We start from the raw sequence: 21,277 nt of genomic DNA on the forward strand, positions 1-21,277 counted from the left end.
AAAGGAGGAGATAGTTTTAACTGCTTGAGGAGAGAGCTGAGAAAGTGACTGTCAGAAGAAAGAAAATTGTTCATGTGGGAAAGAGAACAGCCTGGTAAGCCACGTGTGGAGAACAGTGAAGCAAATCAGGCAGAGGAGGAGCAGACAGAGCACAGGGCATGTAGATGAGTTAGGGAATAAACCAAGGCCAACTGCTGCCTTTCAGGGAAAATTACCAGTTTTATCTGTGGCCAAGCTACCTTTGAGTCTCACTATGCTGTCTGTGGAAAAATAAGACTCGAGATCAGAGTTGTGTGAACAGCCCATAAAACTGTGTAGCCAAAACCCTGGATAAGGGATCAGAGACCTTTGTCCTTCACTGCATTCCTCAGTGCTCCCACTTGACTTGCCCTTGGGGCCAGCACAGCCCAGCCCAAGCTGCCCAGGATGCCTGGAGATGTGCCCTGAGACAGGGCAGTGTGTGTTTGCACATCTGGATTGCTTTCTGCAAAACAGCAATGGAGCAAAGCACCTTGGCAGCCTTCCCCATCAAAGAGGATCCTCACTGTTTAAATAACACATGGGAAGTGATGTAGGTTAGAAGCACTTGAAGGGTTTCTTAGTGAAGTGGAATTTTAGTCCATTAAATGAAAAAATATACAATGTTATTGCCTAACTAGAATGGACTGAAAGTAGATTCAGATATAATCAGTGTGGAAATGCTGGAATTGTAATAAATTGAGAAGGTTATTGTTTTTGAGCTTTCTGACAGTAAAGTTGTTGAGGTAGGTCCAGGAGATGTATTGTAGCAAATGTCCAGCTTTCTAGGGATAAGTTCTAGTTTTCACAGAACCACTAGATTATTCAAATTTCAAACAAATAAACTATATTCTAGTTTGGCTTTCTCTAGAAACTGATGTTGTCTGGCTTTGAAATGGAAAGTAGGAAGCACTCCATTGTCTAGTTGGCAAGTACTATAGGTACAAATAAACAGTTTTCATCAGAATACCAAAAAATATGTGAAGAATCTGAAAGAGGTAGGATGGTGAAAAAGGCAAGTTTGTGTGAACACTCCCTAAATATTAAATTTTTGGGAAATTCCTTCAAATTTTCTTTTATTATTAAGACAGATAAGAAATAGACATGTAATTTTGTTTTACTCTACAATATAAGCAACTCATGAATCACTAGTTTTGCCAGTGCTGTTGCTGCAGATGACAGAAAGGAATCTGTTATGCTTAAGCATAGAAAGAAGTGTTGTAAATTCTCAGCCATGGTTTTCTGTTATATATATATGTAGAAAGGAATTAAGTGTTACTTCTTTAGTCTGTATTCTGCTCTCATTTCTGTCACTTTTACATGTTTAAAAATCTGTTAATTTCAGTTCACGTACTCCTGATTTATATAATCTGTCCCAGTGAGTGCAAAGTAAACAGAGAGAAATAGGTAATTAAAGATATCAAGGACATTTAGGAGAGAGAAACTCTAGTGACAATCCATCAAATACATTGGGACAGATGGTGAAAAATCATGGTATCTTAGTGACAGCCAAAAGTGAAATAGAAGGCAAAATAGGAGTTGTTTTTCTGACATAAAGAATTGCCAGTGTGAAAGATAGTGAGAATACATTGTAGATGGGATTGCAGAGAGCCAAACAGCCAGGCTAAGCTCATAAGTTGCGTGCATAGCCTGAAGAACAGGCTAAAGATATTTGAGTGAAAAAAGGAAAGAGACAGAAGAGGGTTAAATGTAAACTGCTTTTCACTAAGAAATGTAACATGGGTGGCTGAAAGCCATGGGAGAAATTTAACAGATCAGTGAGAGGAAAGGTGGTTTAGCCTGACTGAATGCAAAACTAAGAAGAAAATCTGAGCCAAGGTGAAGAAATGCAAGTAATGAGAAATATTTTAGGTAGTTGCATACTAAAGTTGAAGCAATAAGCTTGGAACAAAAGCAACTGCTAACAATCTTCAGTAAACACTCCTTTTGTTGCTGGAGTTGTCAGCAGTTGCAGAGAAATCTTTGCAGTGTTTGTAAACCACAGAACCACTGAACCTTGCAGAAAGAACTAAAAGATGTACAGGTAATAGTGCAGTTCTCTTTAATGTCAATGCAAACCTTTAGGAAAGCTAAAAGGAAAGCTGTGCAACTGAAGGGGCATTTAGAATGAAGGTCTTAAAATCCAGAATTACGAAAATTTTTGATTAATGAACTTTTGCTTCCTCCCCTTATTTTGAAATGTTGATGATTTTTTTGAGGCAAGAATGTGAAATTGAGGCTACAGAACTAGATGCAATAAAATGTAAACCAGTCAGTGGAGGCAGTTTAAAGGGAGGCAAAGGGCTGCAGGTGAGAGTGTAATTGCACAGATATGGTTGCCAGAAAAACACACTACAGGGTCACACTCTGACAAAGAGTCACACAGAATATTGAATATGGTTATTTTAAGTTCTCAGAATATTGATTTAGTGTGAGTTTTTCAAAAATCAAGGCTCCCCTTTTTTACCCCATTTATAGATACAGAGAAGAGGGGATTCTACTGAGCCAAAACACAGCCAAATAAATCAGTGCTGTTTCCTGCAGGATGTTGGAGAGGGGTGTATGTTCATTCATCCTTCTGAGCAGATGTGAGATTCATTGTGGCCATTTTCTTCAAGCTCTTCATGGCTCTTGTCATGATTAATGGCACTTCATTTTTGAAAGGATAGTTGCCCATGTATAATGGTGCCTTCCAGCAAATTTCAGGACCTACCATCCTGTCTCAGAGGTGAACTATAGATGTAATCTCAGAAGAGGGTCTGCTATAAAGAAAAAATTATTAAAAAGTGCAAAATATGGTCTGTTGGCAGATGACTCCGTTGGTTCATGTTTGCCCTTTCACTACTGCATTGTTCTTTACCTTCTGGATCCATCTCACACTGGGTCAGACTTTCCCCTCACTTTCTCCTCAGTCAGTATTATTGCTCATCCTACAGCAGTTCAGCTCACATGGTGTGGATTTAACCATCCTCTCATTTAATCAGGTTCTATTTCTGTCCTTGAAGGTCTTGAAGTAGTGTGCAGTGAGCAGAGGGCATTTCTTCATTAGCATTTTAGTTTCCATCCCCGTCTGCCTCAGAAACAAACCTCCCACTTGTTTCCAGTCACTGCACTCCTCGCCTTGCAGAGCACGTGAAATGGGTTCTTTATTGATGAAAGGAGAAAACAAGATGTGTTTGGAGATATGTGAGCCTAATAGCTAAGAGATCAGTGCAGGGGATCAGGCTGGAGCTAGTCTGCTGCAAAGTGTGAACTTAATGAGCAGGGCAGATGTTGGATCCTCAGTGTGAATTATCCTGGTTTGCAAATCCAGTCCCCAGGCACCCTGCTCCTGTTGATGTAGGTGTCAGAATCTGCACTGTAGGAGCCTTATCTGAGGATCTGCTTTCCTTCCATAAGATACAGCTGCAAACCTGCTTGTGCAAATTGCTGCTGCTGAAGGGTCTGGTCCTTCCTCTGTCACATAAGTGCTTTTCAGCCATCAGATGTTCTCAATCCTCTGTTAAGAAGTGATACACTAAACCATAATTTGCATTTTATTAACTGATTGCAGGATTCTAATGTGGAAACAAGTGCATGCTGTTTCCTTCAAACATCCTCGGTGTCTCAGCATGGTTGAACCATAATTTTCTGAGGACTAGACAAGCTGGGAAATCTAGAAGAGTGTTATATAGGACAGATTTTTCCAGTCCTCCAGCTAATACTAAAATTATCTAGGATATTTTTCATTCATCTGGATTTTTTTTTTTCTCTTGAATTCAGGTTGCAGTTTCCCTCACAAACATTTCTCAAAATACTTGGGTGAAAATGAGTTCACCTCTCTTGAAATATTCCTCCAGCTCATATTATGTTTGACTGAGCTGACAAATGGCTTGACAGCCTTCTTGGAATCTGCCAAAATACAGTGTCAGGAATGACAATGCCATGCAAGGTAATAATCTAAATGAATGTTGCTGCAGCTGAGCAGTCACATTCCTGACTTTGTATAAATCAGTTAGAACGAGGCGAGTTCCCAGATGTTTGTTTCCTGGCAATTGGAAAAGTTTGGGTTGTGTTTCCCTATTAATACCTGATTATAATTCATATTTCATGGTTAGCTTGCAACAAATTTAACACATTTCAAATTATTCCTTAAATAATGGTGCTTTATTTATCTGTTCAGACTCCATTGGTGCAAGAGCTGCTGTTATTTAGTTTCTCAAAAATCCCAAACATACATGAATTAGAAGTTTCATTGTGTTTGTGGAGAAGGTTTTAATCTTGTGGAGTATGGAACGCTAGTGGGTTTGAAGTGTAGTTTCCAATTTGAGCTGTCTGAGAGAACCTACAAATAGACATTACAGCTTTAATGTAGAAATTATCTTCTCTGCCTTACTAAAACGTGTCTCAATTCCATCAATATTTTAATGAGACTCTATTATCATAGAATAACAGAATGGTTTGTGTTGGAAGAGACCTTAGACATCATCTCATTCTAACCCCTGGAATGGGCAGGGACACTTTCCACCAGAACAGGTTGTTCAAAGCCCCATCCAGCCTGGCCTTCAACACTTCTAGGGATGGGTCAGCCCCAGTTTCTCTAAATTGCCAGGTAATTTAGTGTTTTATATGTTGTAGTGTATGTTTTCAGAGATCCTCAGCACATTCCTTTAATTCCATACCCTGTAGTTGCAGCTACTCTCTAGAGTACACATTTCCTTTGATTTTATATCTCTAAGGTTTGGAGATTAGTTACACTGCAAGTTTCAACTATTTTCTCAGTTGTTAGAATTAAATAACTAGTAGTACTAGACCTCAGGTGTAAAATTACAGCTGATCAAAATGCAAGTGTTCTCTTTTTCTTACAGAATTCTCTATGACCTTTTATACTCTTCAGATGTCTGTCAATGTTGGTTTTTTCAGGGTCTGTTCTTTGCTGAAATGCTGTTTTGATTTTTCTTTAAACCTCTTTTCATGATTTAATCCCTTCAAGAGTGAGCAACTATAATGTTTAGAGATCAGGAACAGATTTCTATTTACAGCTGAACAGTTCAAAAACTCTGAGATCTGGGAGCTCTATATTCTCTTGAGCCACATGCACTTGGCCAGAAGGTTGGAAATTGAAAAATAAAGTTTTGCTACATCTTCCTTTCTCATGCCATTGTTCAGTCCATGGCCCAGTACATACTGACCTTCTGTCACTGATGCAGAGGCTCATGTTCTGGCAGCCTCAGAAGTGCATTATATCTTCCTGCAGGAGACTCTTTCAGATGTGTGTCCTTGATCCCAGTGCATGCTACTGGAAGAAATGAAAGGTCACTTAGTTTTCTCAGTTTTATCTGAACTTAGCTTGAATGTTGCTATATCATCATGATCACAGCTACAAAAGCCTAATACAATATATATTTCCTATTTATAATTTATCCTTTTCTAAAGCAGCTCTGAGCATGTGTCAGTAATTGACACTGAATGTTGTTTCTGGAGTGCTTTCTGTGTGAAATTCCCTATGTACACAATTCCAATCTTAGATGATGAATCAAGTGCCAGTGCAAGTATAAATAAAATTGTCAAAGTTTCTGAAAACACATAACACCATAGAATTATCTTTGAACCTTTCTGCTGCCTTGTTTGCCATGATTCTGAAACAGAGTCCAAGTACAGCAACATAATGGGGTTTGTTATTGACTTCCAGCTGACATTATGATGATGAATTTGCAGCAGTGCTTTTGGGGTGAGCAGTTCTGGGGTAAGTGCTGAGCATATGAGGGGTCACTGTCTCCCTCCCTCCTTGAGGGGAAGATACTGACATGGAGAAAAATCTTTATCCTGTAGTGCTGGAGCTCCTTTGCTGCCAAGGAGTCCTCCTAGCAAAGAGAGGTCTGTAAATTAGAGCACCTTCTTCATTGCAAATGCAAGATTTGTGTGGCTTAAAATGCTCAGCACGGATCTGAAGTTGCCTCTGGACAGTGTTCTGAGGGCTTCTTAAAAACAAATTATGCACAAATGGAGCAGTCAGGTGCTGTCTTCTGCTAAAATAAAGTAGGCTCAAAGGTAGTGGAAATCTGTGCTGTGGACACCAATAGCCTTGACATTCAAATCCCACTGGAGCAATTACTGCAGTTTAGATATCTGATGCCTGAATCGGAGTATTTTTTTTCTTTGGCCTTTTTAGCTTACTTTTTTTTGCTATTGTTATTGATTATTTGAGCTGAATCCTTTGAAATACGATTCCAAAACAGCCAGTTTCTCTACAAAATACTATTGCTTCAGCCAGATGGCAAGTGGCAGTCACTAAGGAAAAGTAACTTGTCATTGTTACTTTACAAGTGACACAGAAAATTAATTTCTTAATATTCATAGAAATCTTATTTAATCAAAGTAATAAATGAATGAGGAACTGTCAGTAAAAAAAGTTACATTCGTGTATCTCCAGTGACTTTTTAGGACATAGATAGAGATAACACAAATCTGTCAGTAACCAAAGAACATCACGAAGGACTCTCCTGAATGACAGGACTCCACTGGTGTGTTCCCCATCCCTGGAAGTGTTCAAAGCCAGGCTGGATGGGGCCCTGAGCAGCCTGGCAGAGAGGGTATCATTCATCATGGGTTGGAACTGGATGACCTTTAAGGTCCCTTCCAACCCAAATCACTCTGTGACTCTGATGACAGAATCAAGCAACCCCAGCCATTATGGGCACTTTCATCACATGATAGCTTTTATAAACTGAGCAAGGTACTCAAAATAAACTGCTGGGTGTTCAAGTAGTTGGTGACAACCAAAGTGAGGAGCCTTTGCCTGAGGGGGAGCAGCATTTCTGTTTGCAGAAACTGCTGCACGTTTTTCACTGGTTTGCTCCCATTAACCCGCCCTCAGTTTTGCATAATGATTTTTGATGTAGTGTTCTTTTTTTTTTTTTTTTTTCTTAGAATGGATAAAATGTCAGAGACAATTAATAAAATGATGTTATAAACTGGAATGGAAACTGCACATTTGTAATGGCTCACAGGGTTTCTGATCTAAAATGTGTACAACCCTCTCCCATACTCAGCAGCTGGTTATGTCCTGGGCTGGTTGCCCATGACTGATTCTTCTTGATGCAGTTCTAAGAAATTTCAAATACTGGCTAAAAACTGACTAAGGGACTACAAAATTGTCCTTTTCAACTGCAGCGTGTTTGATTTCACCTTTTGTAAAGGTTTCTTCAACAATACTTGGAACTAGATTTTTCTTGAAGCTGCAAATGAAGTACAAAGAAATGCCTGTATGCTCCCAGGGACAGTGCATTGCTCATAATCCAGTATAATTCATACAATCTCTTTCCATGCATTAGTTATGCATTTAAATAAGTATTTGAAAGACGTGGGACATTGTAACTAATTAAATTGTCTATGTGGCAACGTGTCCCTAAATATCAAAGTTACATAAGTTGATATTATTCAACTGCTGTTTATTGCCTTGTATGTTTTGACCACTGGGATTTGTATATCTAAGTGGAACATCAGTATTTTATGCATAACTTTTATTTTATAACTTTGATATTAGGAGAATTATCACTTTATTTCAAAATGAGATTATTCTCATTATGGTAAATTTAAAAAAAATTCACAACTCAGAACAAATTTCTGAAAACCTGTAAAATAAACCAAGAACTAGCAATGTACTTAATCATTATGCAAATTGTTATTTGCTGCAAAGCAGTTCCCATGTATGAAAACATTGGTAGCATTAGGTTTTTTCATGTGGGTGTTGTTCTCCAGATACAACTCCATAAATGATCAGCCAAAAAGAACCAGTGATTGTGTCAAAAACAGCTACTGCAGATGTACTGTCAAAGCAACAAGGGTACTGAGAGTGAAGTCACATTGCCAAAGGCTTCATAACCTTCAGGTTAATGTGTTTGGCTTTCAAGCTGCCTAAAAACAATTGCTTTCTAAGCACGTAATTTGAATTTTTGACTGAAAATTAAGATGTGGAAAGAGTTTAGCAGCTCTCCTTTCAAGGTTTTCAGTATTACCCCTGTTGAGAATATGATTTATTAGCAATATTATTCTCTCTATAGAGAACCTTCAGGGACCTTCCCCGATAATATTTGCAATTATAAACTGAGATAAAGGCATGGTGGTTTTGATAAGTGGAAAACAAGCAAATGATCATGTGAGAAAGTACCATTAGACCTGTGAATCTTCATTTCACATGAAGCACTTCTGATATTTTTTTGTTCATTAGTTGGGATCTTGTAAGACTCACCAGAGGCAGTGAGTTAACCTGACCATCCAGCTGGGAATTGATGCCTAGGTTAGAGATCAGAAGTAATGCTGCTTTGAGGAATTGCACCTGGAAGGAGAGGAAATATATTTTTGTTATCTCTGTCTCTGTTTCTTCCTTCCTGGGGAAAGTGGGAGTGGGTGGTTCCCATGCCAGTGTTCAGTGTGGCCTTGGAGTGGTGGCACTGTGACAGCACAGCATATCCAGCCCAGCAGGGACCTGTGAGTCCATCCCTTGGCAGTTGTGCCTTCCTGGCCTGTGAGAGCTGTCCAGCCTGCAGCACAGCCTGCTCTGACTGGCAGGACACACTAAAGTGTGAAAAGATTTATGAATGTGAAGCTAGAGAGAATTCTTCAATTCTAGCAGGGGTAACAGGCCCTTCAGTGTGTGCTAGTGAGAGGAAGAATTCACTAAGCCAAAGCATCCTGTTTGGATGCAGTTCTCTGATTCATGAGAGAAAGCAGAGATTTGGTTATAGACATCTTAACTAGGAGATCTCATTTGGGAGCTTTGTTCACTGAAATACACAGTGGGTAAAATACATTCTCTTCCTCTTAAGCAAATAAAGACAATAAATAGATAAATAAATAATGTGTAATTTGCTGACACAAGCTATTTGCTTAATACAGGCAGTAGGCTTTGGAGAGATATTTATGACAGGCTGGATTGACTTTAGCAAGCAGCAGCTGGTGCTTTAACACTGCTTGGTGTTGGAATGATCTTCTGCACTGCAAGGTACAGAGGCAGAAAATGCAGCTGCATCTTTCTGGAGCTAATTTTAACAAAAGCAATGAGCTGGTAATTACCATTTTTTCCAGCTGGTCCTTATGAGGGTAAATGGTTTATTCATAGATGGAAGGTGAAAGAGGGAAATACAAAGCAGGCTGCAAAACAGTGTTAATAAATGTCCCTCCTGCAGGTACTTAGAAATTTAATCTCGTGCTGGCTAGGAGGGGCTGGGAAGGAAGATTGCTTCTTTGGGGGTCTCTGTGAGTCCTGGGTCACTCCTTTGTGCAGCAGGTTTCCAGGAGGGGTCTGTGCTGAGGCTTTCCTGCTGATTCTGTGCCTGGTGGGCTCCTCCAGTGCTGAGCATCCTCCCAGGCCTTGGGAGAACAGACTGAGCTGAGCTGGTTCTGAAAGGTACAAAATCAGGGCAATGTTTTCAGTCAGCATCTCATTTCTTCTTGAGTCATACAAATAAGTTATAAGCTCAATTAATGCAACAAATATAAATATTTATGAACCCATTTAGCTAATGTTTGGCTATATTTATAAATAAGAGCATCTTGCAAGAGCTTCTCTTTGACAAGTAAATAAAGTGTAGAGAGTGTTTGTGTGTTAAATTATCCATGCTTCATTAACTCTTCCAAAATATCAAGTCTTAGGTAATAACTAAATTCAAAGTGACAAAAGAGTAGGATTAGTGGGAATAACTTTAATACTTAAACTTCAGGAGAACAAGAAGCTGTTGTTTACTTTCTTAGTTGGTAGGGGAAGATAAAATAAATGTGTTTGGTTTTCCCATTTATTTCATTTTTTTTTTTTTTTAACTCTGTTGTTATTGTAGTGATAGAAGAGGTAATAAGAGAGAAAAGCAGTCTCATATTAATGTCCTGGTCTTAGGGACAATTTCTATTTGCTAACTTTCCTGAGGTGACTAACAGGAAATTGTATGAGATCCATGTCTACTTCAAGGCTTGATTTTTTTGCAGATCAGAACCCAATCTATGATTTCTGATGAATCAGATTTTTGAGAGTTCTGACATTTTGTTCTGACTTTTATAAACTTTTTGTGAATATGCCCTTTGCATGCTTAGTTTAAGATATGATCATTGTCTTGATTGACTTTGCTGATGGCACATCAATCAAGTTGGCTGAATTTGACACCCACATATTGGATGCCAAAAGATCATTTTGGTCTTCCTAAGAAACAATAATTTATTATGCATGATGTGGCAAAATGGATTTTAGAGCATGGTGCTAAGTGTTGCCAAGGTCACTGTTTTGATCCCCATGTGCACCATTTGCTTAAGAATTAAACCTGATGATCCTTGTCAGTGCCTTCCAGCTCTGTGATTCTGTGAAAATGTGTTTGCTCTAATCTCTTAATTGCTCAAACTAACATAATAAAATGCAATGAAGAACTGAGGCCCAAGTCTAGCAATTTATATTTGCTTCTGTACTTTTTTATTTTTAATTTGTTATGTTCACAACTGATTCCTAAGTCAGATATCCTGAAGGCAAAGTCTTGTACCCCAGGCTATTGCCCACCCCAGGCTGGCAACACACTTTATAAAGGGGGCACAAAAGAACCCTGCAAAAGCCTCACCCCACACCTCCTGAGAAAAGAACACACCTCCAGATTTCCTCAGGAATTACACTGGGCCCAGTTTGACAGGAGTTGAATTTCTTTTCCTGAAATTGGAAGTGGAATATTTAACCTGTGATGTGATGCTCAGAGTTGCAGAGGTCAGTCCAACCCATCACTTTTCTGTAACACTGAGCTGAGCTAAGGGAGCCAGATCCAGCCTTGGCTTGCAGTATCAGCTCTTCTCTTTTCATGCATGATTTTAGGTGAGTCCCTTCAGTTAATTAAGAGATAGATTTAGTCATATGTAGTCACTGAACCATGGGCAAAACCTTCAAAGTGTGAATTCTGTGGAAGAAGAAAGATATTTTTAAATATTTGTTCATCAGAAATGTTTCTCAGTTGCTGTCACCTGCTGTATTGAAGTGTCCCTGTGCCTGGTTTTGCATTCCCTTCTAAATCCATCCAATAAATAGCCTTAAAATCAGCTAGGAAAAAAATTAAATTACATCTCTCTTATACTAAGTATGTACAGATGAGTGTGTAGAAAACACTTTCTGGTGATTTTGCCTGCTAAAAGGGAATGAAAAAGCCTTTTTTTGGTGCTCTACTAGAATGGCATTTGGCTAATAATGCAGCAGATAAAAACTAGGTCATGGCAACAGAGGTGGAAAGGGCAGAAAAGAAAGAGAAAATTGTTCCATTTGGGGTGAAGGTCATCTGAAATAAGTGATTCCACATTTAAAAGGCCACTAAGGAGATAATTGATGAATGTTAACCTAATTTTATATTGCTTTATTTCATTCTTATTTCTTTTCTCATTTGTAATGCTTACGTGTTCAGGAAGTTGAGGTAGGTTTTTTTCAATTTTAACTTGTGAATATCTATAGAGTAAATAAAAATATTTACAATATATCATAATTCATTCTATATTTTAAACTCTTATAATCAGCTGTTGATATTATTATAAATGAAATGCATTGATACATGTTAGTAATTGTGTTAATACTGATTAATTAACATGTTAATATGAAAATTGCGTAAGTTTCATTTGTTACAGAAGACATAAGGGATTTTTAGCACATTAGTATCAACCCTTGTAGAACACTCCAAAATACATAGATTTCTTTCTGTCAGGAAGGTCTTTTACTGAATGGGAAATTTAAATCTCTTTAATCAAATTGATTGTATTTATATAAAAATATATATATGTGCTGCTTCTCTGTTGGAAGAAGTTACAGTCAAATGATGATATTCCTTCAGAGACAATCAGAGTTTCTAACAAAAGTCATTTGGGGATATTGTTATAAATCTCAGCCCCTTCCCAAGTACTGGCACAAAGCCCTGTCTGCTTCTGAGTCAGAGCTGGAGTGTGTGTTTAAATGTGACACAGATTTGCTGCTCACCATATCCACAGGGTGAGTTTCACCTTTATGGTGCCATAACCCTTCAGCCTCAGTTCCTGCTGGTATTGATGCTGAAGTGAAGCCCTGGTGCTGCATTTTGTGTTGTTGTGGTTTAATCCAGGTACTCAACTCAACACCCTCACCCTCCCCATTAATTGGGTGGCACAGGGAGGAAAAATGGTAAACCCCATGAGTTGTGATATTATTATTATTATTATTATTATTATTATTATTATTATTATTATTATTATTATTATTATTATTATTATTATTACTATTTCAAAAAGAGATTAATAAAACATAAGAAAGGCAAGTAATGCCCAGTAGAATTTTCCCCACCTGCTGAACAGTGCCCAGCTGCTCCCCCAGTACTGACCATCTCCCAGCCAAAACATCCCAGTTTATATTCTGAGCTTTAAGATGTGAAATATCCCTTTGGCCAGTTTGGGTCACTTGTCCCAGCCATTCTTCCTCCTGGCTCCTCTCTGAAGAAACCTGGAAAACTGGAAAGTCTTTGGCTTGGAGTGAACACTCCTTAGCAACAACTAAAACATCAGTGTGTTATCAGCATCATTCTCATCCCAAATCAGAGCTGTATCAGCTGCTAAGAGAAAAATTAATTCTATCCCAGCTGAAACCAGGACAGTTGTCCAACTGGCATAAGTTATTTTGAACTGCTATTGACTGTATTGCTCTAATGTATGTATAGTCATTATTTACTCCTGTGAATAATAATGGGGTTTGTATATTGAAAATCTCAAAGCTTTTTCTCTATTCCACCTTTTAGGGCTTTTTTCTGGTATTTTTTCTTGTGTATTTTTTATGTTATCACACTGTGGTTTCAGGCACATTCTAAAATAAGCATAATTTCAATTTTCAAAATGGAATACTGAACAGGTCTGCATGAAGGAGAAGGAGTAATAGATCTACAGAAGAGATGGCTGTGTTGTAGGTATTTTTGTGAGGAAGGTGCATTTTTTGGAAAATATTCCTTTGATACTGAAATTGAGATAAACCCCCTTTCCAATCCTTATTTCAAAACTGGTTCCATATGCTACCAGCATAAAAAATCCTTGTTGGGAGTTGAATTATTTAACAGTTTCTGATGCTGAAAACCCAGCAGCAAAGCAACACCTTGGAAAAAATGTAAGCAGGCAAAAAAAAAAGAATATCTTGTTGCTGAAGAAATTTCTGCTATAAAATCTGAAAAAACAACACATTCTGAAAAGTGATTAATGCTTGGTGAATTTAGCAGTACATCATCATCAGTTACAAAGCACTGTATAACCATGAGGGGGTTTTGTATTAGCAAAGCTGTGAAATTCAAAGACAAGCCTGCAGTTCTATTTTTGGTGCCAAACCCTGTACTTGTGAAGAAAACAATATGGATACTTTTGATGTATCTGAGGTAAATTATGGGTAATAGTCTTTACTGTTATTGTGGAACATTATCACTGTCCATGAAGTCAGTATGACACTGAGCATGAACATATTGGTTAAAAAAAACATCCATTTCCTCCTGCTAGTCATGCAGAATAATTTGATCTAACCCAACATTTGCCCATGCTTGCCTGCTCCAGAGCAGGCAGAGAAGAGCAGCAGAACAATCCTGCCCATGGTGTTCTGAAAGGAACATGAAGTGCATCTGTGGAGTCCTCACAACAGCCTGCTCTGAACCCATAAAGTCATGCTGACTGCAGGTCTCCAAAATATTCCAGGTTAGGGTGACTGGATAGCCATGACAGCATGTGAAATTCAGTGTACTGGAGATAAATGGTAAATGAAGCCCTATGGAAGAAATAATTTAGATGTGTTATTCACACAGATGGGTTTTTAGTTACTGTCCTGGCAGGAAAAAGAAATCTCGGTGTCATTCTGGACAGCTTGATGAATGCATCTCTTTAGTGGCATCCCTCAGGAAATGAATATAGAATACTGGATATATTAAAAAGGAAACAAAGATTAATATGCAGAAAAATATGACAGTGTTGTAGGAATGTTCTGTGCTCCTCACCTCGGATAGATAATTCTGTTAGCACGTCCTCTCAAAGACAACACAAGTGAGATACACAGAGTGTGCTGAAACTGATAAATCAGTTGGGCTTAACTCCCAGTTCTTCAGCACTAGGGTTGATGGCACTCTGAAGCAGGGAAAACTTTGCCTTCAGATAAATATTTGCTAGGTACACAGAATACAGATTGATCCAACTCATGGAAGAATTTTCCATTCTTTCTGGAGAGAGACTAGTTTGCAACAATCATTATTTGGGTAGGCACTCTGACAGCCCCTGCTTTCTCCAGTGTAAAATCCAGTGAGAATTGTGCAGAACAGAGCCACAACACTCACAATGATCTCTTTGCATCAGATTTCAGAGTAATTTTAAAGTTTAATAGTGGGAAAAGTGACAAAAATATTCACTGCAAGTGCTCCTGGAAGTTGTTTTACTATTGAAGTGTAATGTTTGCAGTATTGCTCCTGTATTTCTGTACATTCAGTGGTGTGATTAACCTGTGTCCAAATGGATGTTTCTTAGAATTTACTTTGCTGACCTTTCACCAGACCAGGATGGTGTGGATCATGGTATACTACCAGAACATGAAACATAGACAAACATGAAATAATACAGTAATTATAAAATATTTAATGATGAGCATGCTTTCAACAACAATCCAGAAGAAAAATTCAAAGTGCTGAATCCAAGGACATTTTTATTCTTTCATTTTTAACCTGCATTTACTGTTCTTTAGGACACAACCAGTCTTATCTGATTGGAGCTAAATCTGTTAGAATCAAAACACAAGTTAATTCATTTAGTTATGAAAAATAATACTGAAAATTGTATTTTTCCTGAGCTTTCTTTTCTTTTTTTTAATCCCCATTTAGGATGATTATTTCAGGAACTGGAATCCAAACAAGCCATTTGATCAAGGTAAACTTTGTACACATTTTGTGGTTGTCTTCTGCTATTTTGTGATATCCCCATATGCTTTATGCCTCTCTTCCTCTGTCCCATGCATTAGTGGAGAGCTATATTCATACTTACATCTCCTTCCCAATTTAGTCACAGCTTGAGGTGGTTTATGTGGAAGAGTTTGACTCATCTTGGTATTTTTTCACCATGTTTTTTAATCCCCATCCATTCTGCTTTATATTCAATGAAGAAATGTGTGCTCAGTGAGATTCTCTGTAACCATGAATCTTGGTTTAACATACAGTTTAAAACAGGGATCTTCACATTCATTTTCTTTCATGTTAAAGGCTTTGCTAAATTCATGTCAGAAATGTAACCACTGCATTTTCCAACACTCAAGGAGCCAATTGTTGGAAACCAGCTGTAATGCATGAATTTCAGGGCTGATTTTAAAAGGAAAAGGATGTTGTGTGTATGCTGCTGTTTTAGATGCACACTTTGTAAATGATGTTTTGCACTTTGTCTTGGTGAGTGTTTAAGTTATGGCAGTATTTCAAATATTTCCAGGCCAGCTAATGAAAGATAGGATAAAACCCCAAAACTCTCTTCTAATTGTGTCCAGGATAGTACTGGGTACAACAGCCATACCAGGAAAAAGAAATTCCACATTAAGTGTTTAGGAAGAAAATACTTATTGAAAGTCTCTGAAGGAGCTTTTGAAAATTTAATTTTATGTCTATTTCTATATTTCATTGCCAAGCATGTTCCTTGTATTGTCTGTAGCTCACAAAAATATAATTTGGGTTAGAAGTTTGGAGTGTAGATTCTCTGTCTTTAGGGAAATGGAGCTTCAGTGTCAAAGGAAAGTCAAAGTTGATGCTTTTGTCAAGACACATATCCACAGAGGTTTCCAAAGGTATTGGAGGGATTTAGGATTACAAATCCTATTGACTTCAAATGGAACTTATGCTCCTGCCACTTTCAGAAGCCTTGTGACCCTCTGTCTTCCCAAGAGGGAAAACAAAAAGGTAAATCTTGGCAAAGTATTGCAGAGAGATTTTGAACTGACACGCTTTAAAACTGTCCTGTTTATTATGTTACTGAGATGTCTGACTCTGGGCAAAACCAGGAATGTTTGTAGAGAATCTAAAGTCACACATGGATACCTTGAAGGGATATGTTGGGTGTCTGTTAAGGTTTCTCTTTTTAAAGAAGAGGATCATTTCTTTTTCCGTGTAGAATTTCTCTGACACTTTGGATGTCTCTGGTCAGGAAACAGAATGCAGACTGCAGGAGACAGTGTGAGCAGGGTGCTCTGCCTTGCACAAAGATCTCTGCACTGTTTTTTTCTCACTTAAATCTTAAAAATTGATTTTATTTGGCCAGTAGATCATTCTTTTTGACAGAGGTCACTACTCTTGGCTGTGGCAAAATTCACCCTGACTGGAACATTAAAAATAGCCACTCAAACATTTCTAAAGGGATTTATTGTTGTATTTCACTGCTGCAATTTAATGCACAAAAAAATTGTTTGAAAACATTTAGTTTGGTTACATATATGCAGAGCATGTGAGTCTTTAGTCATTGATCTCAGCGTTGACACCCAGAAAATGAAGAGAAATCATATGTTGCTGCTTTGGGCCCTATGAGTCAGATGCTGACAAGACTAATCCTCAGTTTACATATGCATATAGGTATGTGTGTAAATGTATACATTGGATATTTGTGTGTATATAGAGGGAAGGGCATTAAAATAGAAACTGCTGAGAGCAAGGATGGAAAGGGAGGGAAGGAGGGAGGGAAGCTTTCTCTTTTCCAGACGTTGCCACCAGAGCTTTAATTTCTGTAATTTTCCACAGAGAGGAAAAAGAATAGTCAGAAGAATTTGTCCCAGCTCTTTTATGCAGCATGACAATTGTTTAATCTGTTTTTCCTTTTTCATTCTTCCTGCCCTGGTATTTTTCCCATGTTGTTCTGTATGGATTTGGGAAGTTTAAATGCCCCTTATGCTCTTGTATGGTTTTCCAAGATAGCAAAGCTTTCATTTTATAATCTTTGGGATTCTGATATCCAGAGAGCTTGTGCAGATCCTGTGGAGAGGAGCCCTAGCTTGCTCCTATGAATTCAGTAGCTGCTCTGTGTTCTCACCACACAATTGTTATTTTGAGAGATATCCCAAAGGCTTCTTTTAACCTCACAAGACCAAGATTCTTCCTAGTTACTGAAGAGAAAAAAAAAAACCTTCTCCAGTGGGTGAATGAAAACAGATTTGGGATTTTATAGAAAATCTAAGTCTGGTGTCACCAAGCTAAAGCTCTTTTGTGCATACACTAATTTTTTTGGGACAGGTTTACAAGGTTTTAATATTAAACATCTACTTCTCAATTCTAAATCTAAAATCTTGCTTGAATATTCTGATTGTCAAGTCTTCATGTGGAGCCAGACTGTATAGCCAGGCTGAAAGAGCTGAAGGGCAGGGTTGGAAGTAGCTGAAGGCAGAAAGTATCTGCCAGAGGGATCTCACAAAGGCAGCTGGAGGATTCCACATGTGTAACAGATTTAAAAACCAACAGTAATCAGAAGTTTTGAAAACCAGCAGAGTTCTGCTTCCAGGCTGGTATTTCATTTGCATCTTGTAAAGAAGTCTGCTGCATCCAACCAACTCTGTATCCTTTTCTAACAAAAAGCTGGCTTTATTCAGCAGGATGAATTATTTAATTGTGCATTGAAAAACAATAGCAGTGTAATTAAGCTGTCTGCTCTGTGCTTGCAGTGTGGAGAGAAATACCTGAGTGTTTGTCTCAAGAAAAGAAATACCTTGTTTTGTAAAAAAAATCATTCATGGCTTTCAATGAAACCACCTGTAGAGAGTGACACGAGGTATCTTTGGATAACAGGCCTGTTCAAGGGAAGTCAACTTGAATGGTTCAGCTGCAACTCAGAGGGCACTTGAGTGATCAGAGCTTATTTTTAGCTGAGCTACCAGCCCAGCTTTCTATTATCTTTAACCCAGGAGAAACCAATAGAAAAGTGAGCATCTTTCTGACAGAGCTGAGCTAACGAAGCCCTTGGACTGCAGAAGGCAGCAGAGTTTGTAGCCTGGAAATGATTGCTGCTCATTAATATTGAACTCCATTCTGTCACAGTTACAGGAGCAAGAAAGCAGAGGAGCAGAAGGGGCAGGTTAGTCAGGATTTTAAAATATGAATAAAGAGTTGGGGTTTTTTCCTGGTAAGGTTATTTGAGAGTTCTTAAGTAGCTTGACAGCACACCAGCACACTTCCCTGGTCTCCTTCATCCACTTTGGAGGAAGAAAAGAGGGAAAAGGGGAAAACTGTAGCATAGCTCAAGAGAGAGATTTTGATATGTGTCTCATATTCAGCACTTATTCAGTCTTGCCAGAAAATGAACTCATTAAGACTTTATGGATTATGTTAATTGAAAACTGTTAAAAAAAAAAAATTAAGTTGCTGAAAAATTATGCTAGAAGCCACCCCTAAAATTGCTGCAAGTAGTTTGAAATGGTGTCTAATTTGCCATATGACTTTTTAAAAGCATCTTTACCCAGAACACAGGAACTGTGGAATGGGGTGCACTTTGTATTGCAGATGCATGAGCTCTGAATCAAAACATATTTAAAAAATTGAGCTGCCATTATTTTTAACTACACAGCTGTAGAAGGATGCAATAAGAGGGGTAAAACTTTGATTCTATGGAAATACTGATTTTTTTTTTTTCCTAAATATGTGCTCAAAACCATCCACTGAGAATGGAATTTTCTGTTCAAGGTGCAAGTTTCTCCCTTTCCATTTGGATTGTGTCACTGTCAGGTGATTGCAGTGGATGGAGCTGCCCTGAGTCCTCTCAGCTCTGCCTTTAGCACTGAGGCACAAAGACTGGCTAGAAACAGGATACAATTCTACCTTTTGGTTAGCAATACCAAATGTTCCAAGCTTGAGGGAAGAAAAAAGCTCCTGATTAGAATTAGTCTGATCTTTCCCCTTTGTCTTCCAGCCTTTGTCTTTCTTTTCACTGTCCATTCCCAATTCTCTTCTCCAATAACTGAGAAATCTGGCCAGGGATATTCCTTCTCAGGGCTTTCATTATCTTCCCTTGGAGACAAGGGAATACAAAAACATTTAAAAATCCAAACTCCTTATTCCACTGTATTTTGTGAAAATCTTTATTTGCCTGAATTGGACCTATCAATGACTGACCCTAATGTCAGACACAGTTATTTAGACTTGACTATCATTATTAATTACAAACATGTACTCATTTCAAAGAGCTCCCCTTGAGCACTGATGAAAGGCTGAACTAGCAAAACACCCTCACTTTTGAAGAGGAAACACTTATTTTGAGTGGATTGAGGCCTCCAATGTAGCACAGCCTGATTTTCACAGCCCAGCAGCCCTGTGAAGTGAATTTGCCAAATTTAGAATGTTACATTTGAAGATAAATGTGTTGGTATCAATGCTTCCTCTCCTTGTGCATCACATCCTACCTGTGTCTTTCCAGTGTTCAGATCACTAATCTAGACTCCAGAAATGGGCTTCTGCAGCTGTGGGGAAAAAAAAAAAAAAAAAAAAAAAAAAAAAAAAAAAAAAAAAAAAAAAAAAAAAAAAAAAAAGTTTGCCTAAAATTCATAAGCCTTCCAAAACAAAAGGAGTGAAAATGGGAAGCCTGTGATGCAGGATGAAAAATCATAGAACCTGCAATTAGTTTTGAACATGTAATTTTCTGTTAGCCCAGTTAAGATGTTCTTTCAGAAAAGCCTGAATAAATCTCTCACAAAGAGATGTTTAGTAGTGAACACATCTCTAGCCACAAATATATGTTAGTTTTATAATAAATGTTTTCTATTACAGAGCCTCAGATGGCAGATTTCAATTGAATAACTTATTTTGCAATTTATTTTTTGACTGTGCTTGAATTAGTTTTAGAGGCTTATTCATAGTGCAAGTGCACATGAATTATGTTTGCAAATCTTCAGTAAATCAGCCAGTTTTAGAACATGTTAACTGAATCAACCAAAAACAATAGCTGAGATGCTGCCCATGAAGTGTTCTGTGTCCCATCAAATGCCTTTTGAGCACATATGGCTGCTTGTCTCCAGGCAGATGCACACAATTCTTTTTGCATTCTGGAAGGGTAATATTAAATTCCTTATAAGCTTGTAAGGAACCAATTTTGTCATTAAATATGGCAGGAGAAGTGACAGCAGAGGGGTCCTTGTGTGTGATTGCATTATGGCTGATGTGCTTTGAGCAGAGACAGTGATCAATGGGCTGCTTGGCTGGAATTTTATTAGCACTTGGGGAGCACTTGTTAGTTTTGTCAATAATGGTGCTGGCTTGTTTTTAATGTCTCTTACTTCATTGACTGTGAAGCAGACATGATTTTCAAAGGGGAGTTCATGCCCTACCCATGCTCATCCAGCTTCCATTGAAATAAGGGCATTTTTGGAGAACATCACAGAACCCAACCCTGCTCTCTTTGGCATTTCTCAGGGAGCAGAGGTCTCCTTCCCAGTGCTTCAGTTCAGTATATAGAAATTCATTTTTGTAACCTACTTAGACCTTTAAAGATGAAGCATGTGTAAAATACATACCTGCAAATCTTCCTTATTTGCTGCAAGAGAAACCCCAGTGCATTATCCAAAGAGCTTTGGTTTCTGTTCTGATTTAAGAAGGCCAAACCAATGAGCAGCAAAGTCTCCAGCTTTGAAATGTTATTTGACTTAAATTTTGGGTGGTACAGCATCTGCATGCCAGAGTGACCCTTGAATTAATATCCAGTCAGAAGAGCAGTTTGAACAGTATTTAAACATGTTTATGTGCTTGTCACTTAATAGATGATTACTGTCATTTGGTCCTAGCTGAAAAACAGGAGCTCTTGTGGAGAACAAAAGTAGAAGGCAGAGATGCAATGGCCATAAAAATGCACAAAGGAGAATTTTTAGAAAGAGAAAAACATCAAAATAAATGCAAGTAGTTTCAAATATAGATTTAAGTAAACTAAGAATTAGAGGAAAAAGTTGTGAAATTGTATGAAATTGTACAAGATTGGGAAAAGACAAGCAACATGGTATTTTTGTCATTAAGGAAAGGAAGAAAATGGGACAATGCATCCTGTGACTTAAACCTAAAATCCTGGGAAAAACCTCTCACACTAGGATAAATATTTAAGTCCATATTTGTTAGCATCAATAAGATAAAGGGGTAAATAAAACTGGCATGGATGTTAAACTAAACTCTCTATTTTCTGTGACAATTACAGGCCTTGAAACTCAGGGATAAGCTTGCAGCATTACATATCTTGACTTAATAAGGTTTTTGACATTGGTTTCCATTACTGCCTTATAAGCAAGTTAAAGTGTTGTCTA

At 38.0% G+C, this 21,277-nt stretch overlaps 1 protein-coding gene and 1 long non-coding RNA gene across 2 annotated transcripts in view; one reads left to right on the top strand and one right to left on the bottom strand.

Annotated features, from left to right (window-relative positions):
• Nucleotides 1–21,277, top strand: part of SPOCK1 (SPARC (osteonectin), cwcv and kazal like domains proteoglycan 1) — a 271,106-nt gene that overhangs the window by 67,099 nt on the left and 182,730 nt on the right. The window contains exon 3 of the mRNA XM_079320207.1: nucleotides 14,865–14,910. Within this exon, the coding sequence (XP_079176333.1) occupies nucleotides 14,865–14,910 (46 nt within the window). The remainder of the gene's footprint in view (nucleotides 1–14,864; nucleotides 14,911–21,277) is intronic.
• Nucleotides 2,608–5,293, bottom strand: LOC306808906. The gene is made up of 2 exons (XR_013776120.1): nucleotides 5,190–5,293; nucleotides 2,608–2,780 (listed from the first exon to the last, which is right to left on the bottom strand). It is a non-coding gene; the product is annotated as an uncharacterized lncRNA (long non-coding RNA).

The sequence above is a fragment of the Erithacus rubecula genome, assembly GCF_903797595.1.
Source record: "Erithacus rubecula genome assembly, chromosome: 16".
Taxonomy (NCBI): Eukaryota; Metazoa; Chordata; class Aves; order Passeriformes; family Muscicapidae; genus Erithacus; species Erithacus rubecula.